We start from the raw sequence: 12,138 nt of genomic DNA on the forward strand, positions 1-12,138 counted from the left end.
CTCCCCATTACTGCAGAGAAAAATAAATGTAAACCATGCTACATGTGAATATAACACGTTTCACTTGGTAAACATTTTGGTGTGGTGTGCATTCCATACACCATATCATCAAGTCATCCAGTCATACTTTGTCACATGCCTGAATAGTTCTCAGTAGTATTTAATGGTCTTTGCGCTGCATGGCTCATGGCATACATTTTTGTAGTAACATAGTTTGCAATACTTGAAGTGAATCTAAACCCAAAACAAAAATGTAATATATTGCAGCTTACCAGTGCTTGGACGTGTTGGCTGCATTCGTTTTCACTTTTTAGGCTAAGAACATTTTCAGCAAGTACAGAAAATAACGGTTAGTCCCTCCCGAGACATGCAACATCACTGTCACAGGCTGTGAGTTTCAAAGAAAGCTTAAAGAAACTTCTTTATTGTGTAAATTACTTGTCCAGTTAAATTACCTTGTAATGGAGATAAACAAAGGCAGACATGTTGGAATTCCAGCCTGTGTTACAACCATAGCTCCCACATAGATAGAGTGCGGAAGTGAGTGTAGACATGAGGGAACTGGGAGTATGTTATGCACAAGATTACCGGGTTAAATTAAAGACAAAAAAAAACCGAATGCAGTCATGACATCTAAACGCTGGTAGCTGTACAACGTTATCTGACTGCGGAACATTCCTCCTCATCCCAACCATGGTACCATGTTATCTAACTGCAGAGCATTCCATCCCCATCCCAGCCATGATACAATGTTATCTGACTGCAGAGCATTCCTTCTCATCCCAGCCATGGTACAATGCTATCTGGCTGCAGAGCATTCCTCCCCATCCCAGCCACGGTACAATGTTATCTGACTGCAGAGCATTCCTCCCTATCCCAGCCATGGTACAATGTTATCTAACTGCAGAGCATTCCTCCTCATCCCAGCCATGGTACTATTATATCTGACTACAGAGCATTCCTCCCCATCCCAGCCATGGTTCCACGTTATCTGACTGAGCATTACTCCCCAATCCCAGCCATAGTACCATGTTATCTGACTGCAGGGCATTCCATCCCCATCCCAGCTATGGTAGAATGTTATCTGACTGCAGAGCATTCCTTCTCATCCCAGCCATGGTAGAATGTTATCTGGCTGCAGAGCATTCCTCCCCATCCCAGCCATGGTTCCATGTTATCTGACTGCAGAGATTAATTACAAACCCTCTTGGTGCAGCCATGTTTTTGATTTTCATGCCGTATGCCCCTTTTCACATGAGCAGTCCGATCGGATCCGCCTGTCAGTTTTTCAGCCGGACCCAATCGGACGCTCTATGCAAGTCTATGGGCAGGCGTGTGTAAACGGACGGGCGTCCGTTTACACCCGGTCAGCCTAGGTCCGGAAAAACAAATGGATCCGTGCCGGATGGGGGGTAATCTTATGTAAATGGGCACATGTCCATTTACTTCTGATTTCCCATAGACACACATGGGGTCCGATATTTTCAGTTAAAAAAAGTGCACAGACACGGATGTCACAGCGATGACATCCGCTCCGTACTGCTGTGATCAGGAGAGGATCTGTTGAGGGACTGAAAGGGACCTAACTTACATACTGATTCAGCAAAGCCGATTCCTGGTTCAGTAATGTTTTTCTGTCAGTTACTGTGCTCCAGCCTATTCATTGGGCAGTGAAGCAGCATCATCTCATCTGTCCAATCAGCATGATACTAACTGAGAAAGCTGCTATACAAGGGAACAACATTGTGAATGCTGTCTCCTATTTATTTTGTCTTTCTAGATCCCAAAGCAGAAACCCGGCTGTATATTACTGTAAATGATTTTGAATTCCATGTTTACAATCGCTCTGATCTTTATGGACACCTCCAGGAAGTTTTTGGTTTAGATCCAACTATATTCCCTCCCCGGAAAGAGGATGATAAGGTCCGAGAGAATGGAAAAGAAAAAGTGCATGCTGGACTTGCGAGGTATTATAGTGCTTTTTCTTTGCAAAAAGTAATTTTCATTTAAGTGTTAACATTTTACCTGTGAAATGCACAACTTTGCTGCATGTTGCTTTTTATTCTTTAGCCTTATATCATAACTGCATTTCAAAATATGTTTCCTGGCTCTCTTGTATATACCCTGAATACTACAGTACATATTCTCATTTATCTCAGTGTATTTAGAAAAAGGATGAATCTACTAAAATAATTATAGATAAATGTTCTGCCGAACAACAGCAGAAATGGAAGAGCAGGCCCCATATATTGATTAGTCAGCTACTCCAAATGTGCTGAGTGTTGCACCTTCTGATGTCCCTTCAACAGAGTGTAAAGCTAAACTCCAAGTAAACCGAAATGTGAAATAGATGCTGTTTAATATGCCAAATGATTTGTATTTCTGTCCATCTAGTCTTGAGATTCTCTCTACCACAGAGCACAGACCTGTTTGGCTGTCTGGAGAAGGGAACCTGATTGTTCTGTGCTGCAGTTTCACCTTTACTCACAGATTTCCTTCCTTTCCCCACCCTGTGAAAGGAGAAGCAGCACACTGATGAGCTCATCTCTCTGTCACTTTCCTCCTTTCAGCATGCTCCTTGCACTGCAACACATTTGATTGGCTCCTTGTGGTGCTTCTCTGACTCCTTCTCTGAATTCTGCTGCATAGGGACTGCAGGATGCTAATACCAAAAGTCATATGAGTCGTTTTGTTTAACCCTTTCACTGCCAAGGCAACTGGGGGCAGGGGACTTTAACTTTTTTTTTTTTTAAACGTATTTTGTTTTACGTTAATTGTTTTAAAGATTTTTTTTAACTTCATTGCTAGGGGGACTCACAAACCCCATATGTGATAGCATATTAGTGGTGACAGGTTCTCTTTAAGTTGACATTAGGGACCTTAGTGTCTCCTTTTCATTTCAAAGAAGCTATTCAAACACAGCAACACATACGGAAACAAAAATTTTGTTTTTAGTAGAGGAGATCTAGGACCCACTTTTTTTATTGCTACCTGTGTACTTGTTGCAGGTTGTTCTTCAGTTCCTGTTTGGTAAAACTGTTTTCAGTGGGACAGGAAGTGAGGGGAAATCCCTGTAACTGAGCCACAGCAATTGAAACCCAACAGATGTTCTAACTGACTCTATCCAAAAGTAATTTAAAAAGTATTGGCACACACTTCAAGCCTCTTGCCAAGCTGGGAATTGTGTATTTAAATGTATACTTTATAGTCTCTTTAAAGTGGAACTATGGCCTCCCATTAAAAAAGGGATCCAGCACTCAATTTTAAGTGCATATGCACTTACAGTTTTCTCTTGGTCCTGCAAAGTCCCTCAATGTTTGTATAAACGGGCCAGTGAAATCCACCTCATACAGCTGAATTCAGATCAGTTGCCACTCTCTTGTAGGCTGTGCTTGCTTGCATTGCAGTGGAATAAAATAAATGTTGCTGGGGATGGAGCGATCAGTATTGTCACTGCTGATTGACAAGCCTGTAGCTAGTCAGTCCGCACCTCGGTCACTCCTAGTCCTGACCACTGCATACTGGATTTCCTCTGTGGCTCAAACCCTCCCACTGTGAATTGCAGTTTCTGTAAGGGGGAGCATGTGAGACACAAATGAAGGAAGATTTGGCTCAGTCAGGGACAGTAAAGCAAGTTTTTGTTTACTTCATGAGGCTTGTGCGCCATTTAGTAACTGGATTTGGTACTCTAAACTGTATAACTGGAGTTTTTAGTTTTTTATTTAACCCCCTTACAACACTCTAATGCATATATGCGGCAGCACAATGGGTGGCGCATACATGCATTGCTGTGTTTTTCCGGGGGACACACAGTTGGCATACCCAGAACTGTGACCGAGCTATGCTTCCAGTCACCTCTGGCGCCACAGGCCACGTAAAGGGCTGCCTCCTGTTATCGGTAAGGGGTTAATAGTCAAACGTTGACTGTATGAGCCTTATAAATGGATGAGAAATTGTGTCATTCTGTGTTGCAGCACTGCAGCAAGTACAAGGATTGAAAGGAAGAATGGTGAGACAGTATGACACCCTATACTATTGTGCTACTTAGCAAAATTATGTTTAAAGGAGAATTATGAGAAATACACTTATCCCCATAATTAGAGCCAACGGCGTGACACTGAAGCTGTCAAACGTTGGCTCTATAGATAGAGAACTGAGCGATCACATACCGCTGATCGCTGAATTCCTGATCTTCTCCCTGCAGAGAGGAGTGACTGTCAGTCACTCCTCCCTGCAGGGATTTCCCCCTCTCCTCTTCATTCATCCAGCGCTCATTGGAGGGATGGATAGGGGAGTGGGTGGGCACAGATGGCTCTTCCTCTAGTAGACCCAGCTGTCAATGAGGTGGCTGGGTGGATCCCAACAGCAGCGTGGCTCTGTGCTATCAACATATAGCGGGCTATAGGCTGCTATTTGCTGAGTTTTAGGTCACAGAATGACATTATTAAATATCCTCCTGTGACCCTAAAGTTACATTTTAACATTATAAAGAATTCACCAGGAGAAGTAGAGCACCTTCCCTGCATCAGGATGGCAGACCTGGAAACCCCAGCAGAGCCATATTGTCACTGATATCCTTAAGATATAGAAGTAGCTGTGGCTTAATGCACAGACACAAAATAATTGACTTACTGTAACTTTTAAAGGATAGCTAGTATATTTGTTAGTTCCATGTCCCTAATTTCCCTTGTTCTTTCCAGTGCTAAAATGGAACCTCAAGATCCATCCTCATCGTGGAGATCTCTCATACCAGTGATTAAAATGAATATCAGCACAGTAAGTGATATATCATTTTATGAAGACGATTTACCTATTATGTACAGTGAGTACAGCAGCTTGCAGACCTAATAGTAGCTGCAACCCTTGAATCTATTCACTGCTGCCAGCCTTTCAAGTTTTTATGTTAGGAAACCTTCAAGTGTGTAATTCAATGTTAAAGTGACACTAAACTCAGGAGTTAAAGAATAAACATGCATTAAAGTACATTAAGCCTTCATTCACATGAGAAACGGGCGGCCCGTAACACACACAGGGACCATGGGGAACAAAAGTAGCCACCCTCCAGAAGGAAGGACAGAGTCAGCACCAATTCAGGGATGATTTGAGGATCTACAGCACAAATAATACATTCCCGTTAATAGGGCACTTGAATGCATTTTTAAGATTTAACTCCTGAGTTTAGTGTCACTTTAACTAAACAAGTTGCTCTTGTGCACTAAGTGTATAATGCAAGTTAAAGAGCTTTCTATAACAGGTGATTTCATTAAATAACATTGAGCTTTAGTGAAGAGAGATACCTGTATTCTCTTAGTCTTGTTTTAAGCTCAGGTTCTTTTCGATTTTAAAGAGCAGCAATTATAATCTTTAAAAGGGTAACAATTCTTTAGAGGAATGATCAAGAGGTTTTTTTAGTGTTCATGTAAGATGAAACCCTTTACTAGATACATAGCCTATCTTTGGGATCATTAGGGGTTTGTATTTAAAAATGCAGATTGTGTTGCATCTACAAAGCTCTGTGAACTGTAGGCTCAGCACAGCCTCTTAGCGGCTCCATTGTAGCAAAACGCAGTCAATCCTGGAAATCTGCCAACTGTAGCTGTCATTGGAGGTGCATTTCTTGTAACAATGTAATGGTAATAAATGTGACCAAAGGTAAAATGTAGATGACTGATTTGATTGGATAATAAATTGCAGGGACGCTTGGCTTTTGGAAATCATTACCAACCACAAACCTTATGTGTAAATTTTGATGATGCATTCCTCACATACACCACTAAGCCGCCATCAAGCCACCTGGACCAGTTCATGCACATATTGAAAGGCAAACTGGAGAATGTCAGAGTGATGCTAGTGCCCAGTCCAAGATACGTCGGACTTCAGAATGACGAGTAAGCTGTTTTATGTCTATGGCATTTTAAGTCTGTTTTCACATTGATCATGTGTTCTACCTGCATAGTTTATTCTACTTATATCCATTTTTTTACATGACTCTGTGATATGTTCTGGTCAGAAATAAATGGCTATGAAGGTTAATAAAAAAGTAAACAGTTCTTTTTGCTGCTTGCCGTTGGCATGCTTATTATAACTTTTTTGGGATGGCACAGTTATATGGCAGTATATACTGCAGACTAGTATTGCACCTGCAGTTTATGAAAACTAGACTATGATGCCAGTGATAATTAGACGGTAGGAGATGAGAACATGCTACAACTGCCATTAGTCTAAGAAGTGTTTGAAAGCTTTACAACTACTCAGGCTTTAGAAACAGTCATACATTTTTTGTGTTGCATATCTGTTTCATGTAAAGCAGACATCTGTGATATCCCTGCCCTATATGCCATTTTCACAGGATGGTGAACTCCCCCAGCTCTGATCTTTCTACTTTCTCCCTCTATAAGCCAAGTTTGCAACTTCTTTTCTTTCCTTCCCTCAATGATTTCACACTTATATGCCTTTAAAGCTGAACTTCGCCATGCAGCACTAACAAGATACTGGTGACAAAACACAACTGCAGCATAACCTCAGAAAAGGCAATATATTTTTGTTACAGGCATTGGGAACTGTGTTCTTTAACAGTGTGGAAGAAGTATATAAAAAAAAAAGGAGGACCTGTGTGTATTAACTGTCAATGGTGAGAGTGCACAGTGTAGATCCCTTACATTGCCTCACAGTACTCATAAAGAGAATTTATGATGACAGATATGAGAGCTACCCCTGCTTTTTTGTTTTTTCAAAGGTACTATCATTACCATCCTGGTTTCACTGGAATTGAGACTTTACTGGCTGCATGCTTGTCTCAGTTTAGTGACCCAATAGGTAGTGAAACCAGAGGCGGAGGGTGAGAAATCTGTTGCCTGCCACATACAATGCTGTTTTAATACCTCTCTGGGCAGCTTAATAACACCTGCTAGCTCTAATCATGCAAATGCAATCAACACCTGAGACATACACTGAAAATTTCGGTCAATTCTTGAGGAACCGGCCAAAATTTGCCAAGTTTGTGCCTCTGTCGGCTCCCTTTTGGTCGGCATCCCTCGATCAGCTGATTGTAGGAGCTGGTTAGAAAATGAGCTGCCGGCTCTGGTTAGGTATTCTGACAGCGGCCAGCAGCCACTGTCGGAATCGGGGCCCGCCTTTAGGTGCCCTGTGCGAGAAAGCTTTACAGTGCCCCTCAGTGACTACACCCCTCAGTAAACACACCCATTTCTCCAATACCCGCACCATTTAAAGCTTCCCATTTTGTTAAGCCCTAAAGAAACATTAAAAAGTATGATAAACATAAAACTTTTATGCAAAGGTATTAAACTTACTATTATTATTAGGTATTAAAAATATAAGTATTCTTATTAAATAAAACAACAGTAGGCAAACAAGGGATAAACAATAAATGTCAAACTACAATAGAGTATATAAAAATAAAGCGTCAGGATGTCATGCAGACCCTTTGTCCGGCGGTGCCGCCCCTCTGCTTCTTGCTTTGTCGCTGCTTAGAGGCATCGGCATCTTTTGCATATGGTGTTGAGGCCTTTAATCGCCGTAGAGCTGCAGGTGATATACATGGCTTTATTTGATAGGCAGCCTGTTGCTTACTGACAGCTTGTCGGTCTGTTGGGTGGATCCCATTGAATCTCTCTCACCTCCATGGGGATTGGGGGCTTTAATGCTGCATGTGGGGGATGCTTATGTTTTTGTGCAGTGTTGGAGCAGGGAGTGGAGGGGCGGCACTGTCGGCCCTCAGACCAGAACCAATACACCGCAAAACCCCCTCCGGAACCAATGCATGGCGGACCAGAACCAATGCATGACAGACCTTACATCAGAACCAATGCATGGCAGACCGCAGACCAGAACCAATGCACGGCAAATGGGTGTTCCATAAAATCAAACTTGCAGCTGTGTGTACCTGGGAGGAAAGGGACAGGTCAGGACAGTAAAACCATTGCTTACCCTTGATGTTGACCTCCAGCCTCCTGCTTCACCACCTTGATAGTACTTTGGAGTTTCAAGATAAAGTCCAGGACCCCTGCAGCCCCGCACTTCCAGGATTGACAACTATGTGCAACGACCCCCACAGCAGATCCACCGGTGCACTGGCTCCAGCGCTCATGGAGCACAGTGAGAGGGTTAACATGAGTGGGAAACGGCCCTGAGCGGGATTTCAAATATGTGAGGGGGGAAAACAATGGGAATGGTCAGTCCGTCCCGGTGGCCTTGTGGGAAATCCGGCCCTGGCACCCAGGGACAGATTGACTTCTCAGAAACTCACTTGCAAACACTTTAGGGATATACAAAACAGGGCGTCGTTCGCTCTGGCCCTGCTCAACTCCCCTCAGCCCCTTCTTCCCCGAAACCTACATTGCCTAGCGGGAAATCCAGCCCTGCTGGCGCCCTGTTGCTGTGGCGTCCTGTGCGACCGCACAGCATGCACACCCCAAAGGCCAGCCCGGGTCAGAATACAAAGCAAACAGCGGGGATTCCTCGATCGACACACTCCTATCATTGATGGAGGAATCTGCTCTTTATTGCGGTCAGCCCGCAGGTTGAACAAGAAAAATAGAGCAGTGTATGGCCAGCCTTACCTCCATGAGGTCTCTGACCCCATGCTGATTATGATTAACAGATTATGTTGATTTGGAGCAAAATTCACCATATTTAATCCTAGATAATTTTTTGTACAAGTCATTATGAATTGAGAAAGCTATTCTTCTGACCAGCGAAAACGTCTTCAAGAAAAACACAGCAATCCAGTTGCATTGATGTATCTTCTACATATAGTGAAACCAGGTTCACAATATCCACTGAAGCCTGTACATTTATAATTCAACAATGCTCCCATATTTTCACCATCACTGGTTCCCTTTAAATGTAATCTTTCAGGAATACAGAAAATTGTGCCAAAAGCAATAGGTCATATTTTCAGATCTAAGCAGCTCTGTAGTTGAAACATTGTTTTTATATAGGCTAGTAAATTCCCTTTTTTCTTTTTTCTAGCAGTATACGTTTGTTTTTTGGTAAAACATGCTTCACTAGGTCTGTAAGAAGTTTGCAGCATATTACAGCAGAATAATCTGACTGCAAGCCTTGTGCACCTGACTAAGCCTTTACACTTGCTGTTACTGTGTTTGCATTACAGGCAGTCCCTGGGTTACAAACAAGATAGGGACTGTAGGTTTGTTCTTAAGTTGAATTTGTATGTAAGTTGGAACAGTAAATATTTTAAGTCGAGCCAAAAAATGTTTTGTTTTGGATAGCATAGGGAAGGGTTAACCCCCTGTAAAGTTTGTGCGTGCCCCTATTCAAAAGATTTCACCTCACTTTCTGTCCCTGTGACAATTGGATTTTGAAAATTTTGAGTTGTTGTAGAAACAAGGATTGGTGATAAAGCTTCAGTGGAGACACCTTTTCCCCATGATAACTCTTACAGGAGTGAGTTTCCCTTCCTAGGGGTAGATTTCCTTTCACTTCCTGTTGTCTCAAGGACAAGAACTACGGATACATCTTTCTAATGAGGATACAGACAGCAGTAAAAACCTCACAGTGACCTATAAGAAGAAGTGGGCACCCTTCATCTGTATGTCTCACAAGAGCCAACTTCCTGTAATGTACGTACAGTAATACGAACCAGACCCAAAAAGGCAGGCACTCCTCGTCAGCATGAGCGTGGTAGCATTACAACTACCCCTGCTGTACAGTAATAGCCTACGTTTGTAAGTAGGAGTCGTATGTAATGCGGATGTTTTAACTCGGGGACTGTCTGTATATGTTTCTTGTGCAAATGTTAGCTTTCCTTGTTTGCTTTTCCTGTTTAAACCTAACTACAATGTTCAAAGCCAATTCAAATGTATTCTATCAAATTACCATATAAAGAAGTAAAGTACTTATTCAAGTCCCCATGCTATGATGGGGCAAGAGGTATGAGACAATGAACCCTGAACTGCAGTAAGTAGAAATAGAAAATGATGGCACTGAAGAAGAGTATTACATACAGAGATTTATGTTTTTCATGTGATGTTTGTTAGACTTGGTAAGAAAATTCCCTTTGTAGAAGTAGAATTTTTTTAGCCTGCATTTTTTGTGATTATTTTAAAACATGCTTTGATAGGTAAGTGCAAAAATTGAGGCATTATTCTCAAAAATTGAGGCGTTCTTTCTGCACAGCACATTGCGTAAATCGCTTCTAGATCTTGCACTCTTGAGACACACATTAACTTTACATAATACGGTTACCCATCATGTTTCTGTTATCACAATTCTGTCTTAAGTGCTGATGTATGGAAATAACTGCATGTGCATTGAAGAATAAAATCATTCTAGAGGTATCTATGACAGTGTAGTGTCTGTGTTGATAAGTTATATGTAATGCGATACGACACATGCGTAGCTTCTTAATACTAACACAGTTATGGAATATATAGGAAATGAAGTAAAGTGTGTAAGAATATATGCCATCCATTATCATTTGAGCCTATTTAATGTTGTAATAAGCTGTTTTCCCTTAGCACTTAAGTACCCTGGAAAAGGCCAAACAAGCATGACAAATAAAGCTAAAATTTAGGGCATTTGAACGTAGAGAAAATGTTTTCAAACTAGGTCTTTTCAAGACCCAGGAGGTATGCGAGATAACTTGTAAAATTCCTTTCAGTGTGAATTTAATCATAGCTGTGATAGTGAAAAGGATCACGAACATTTTTCTTGCAAGATTACATCAACATTTTTCTTCTCCAGCCTCAACATCCCAATATCAGTAGTTTATCTGGCAATATATATCACAGGGCATTCTATAAGAATTCTTCCATTAAAGCTAAACTGTAGCATCCACAAAAAAATTAATCGCTCAGATCAGGGAGCTGGAAATATACATCTTGCAAAGTCTTACTTTTTGGGGGAGGGCTGGCAAACCATTTGCGGCTGAAGTGCAAAAGTCCATGGCCTTACTGAAGGCTACAGAGAAGGCCACTGCTCTTTGTGTGGAAGTAGCAGTCTCTCTGCAGTGGTCCGATGCGCTTCCCACGGAGCTACAGTAGTCTTTTCAGCATAGCTCACGCTCTCTGCTGATTGCCTAGCTCTGACCAAGTGAGAAGGCGTGTTGGACTACTACAACACACACAGGGACCATGGGGAACAAAAGTAGCCACCCTCCAGAAGGAAGGACAGTGTCAGCACCAGTTCAGAGATGATTTGAGGATCTACAGCTCAAATAATAAATTTCCATTAATAGGGTACTTGAATGCATTTTTAAGATTTAACTCCTGAGTTTAGTGTCACTTTAACTAAACAAGTTTCTCTTGTGTACTAAGTGTACAACGCAAGTTGAAGATTTGAATTGAGGTTTTACAGCTCGGTGATGCACAAATAAATTAAATTTTTGTTAATAGTTAAGGTACTAGAATGCATTTTTAGGATTTAACTCCTGAGTTTAGTCTCACTTTAACCCTTGCAGTGTGGGGGTAGCCCCACTGTATGGGTTAAAAATTATTTCCGCCCAGAGTTTTTCTTTAAAATATAAAGTATTCAAAAATAAGTATTTCTTGGAAACAATATAAGACAAAGCAATTCAAGGCTAATGTAGGAGTGGTTAACAAATGCTGTAAGTTGACCTGTAATCTGCAAAATGGAAATAATTAAGATGTAGATGTATTTAAAAACAAGGTATAAAGTGAGATAGAGGAACTGAAACAAAAAAGGGAGTGAACCTATAAAGAAAAGGGAATCAAAGATCTGGAGAGTAAAAAAGAAATAAGGGAAGGGGGATCATTGGATAAAAGTGGATATCATTGGATATTGGGTAAAAGTGAGATGAATAGACATTTAGCTGATGGGAATAGATATAAAAAGCTGAAGGATCTCACAGTGCAATTTAAAAAAAAAGAGTTAATAAAAACCCCATATAGATAGAGGTAAGAAAATGTTTTTGTCTTGGAAAACAATATCAACAATCCTTAAAAATCAATGTGGCTTACCAAGAGATGTTGAGGCTGTAAGGGGGTTAATAACATCATGGGGAGAAAAACCTCTCGATCGGCTACAACGTAGAAATAATTTGTTATAAAACATTTTATATCATGTGACTCAACACATGTAGTATACACAGTGCCCTTGCAGCCTAACAGTATGTGGGCCACACAAAATGAAGTTTGA

General features: G+C 41.3%; 1 protein-coding gene across 1 annotated transcript in view; it reads left to right on the forward strand.

Annotated features, from left to right (window-relative positions):
• KIAA1109 (KIAA1109 ortholog) overlaps positions 1 to 12,138 on the forward strand; it is a gene marked incomplete at its 5' end in the record, with an annotated part of 180,806 nt that overhangs the window by 14,505 nt on the left and 154,163 nt on the right. Inside the window, 3 exons of the mRNA XM_018561118.1 lie at positions 1,781 to 1,967; positions 4,701 to 4,776; positions 5,695 to 5,888. Of these exons, the coding sequence (XP_018416620.1) occupies positions 1,781 to 1,967; positions 4,701 to 4,776; positions 5,695 to 5,888 (457 nt within the window). The remainder of the gene's footprint in view (positions 1 to 1,780; positions 1,968 to 4,700; positions 4,777 to 5,694; positions 5,889 to 12,138) is intronic.

This window comes from Nanorana parkeri, unplaced genomic scaffold, assembly GCF_000935625.1.
Source record: "Nanorana parkeri isolate BGI_ZX_2015 unplaced genomic scaffold, ASM93562v1 scaffold501, whole genome shotgun sequence".
In the NCBI taxonomy this organism is placed as follows: domain Eukaryota; kingdom Metazoa; phylum Chordata; class Amphibia; order Anura; family Dicroglossidae; genus Nanorana; species Nanorana parkeri.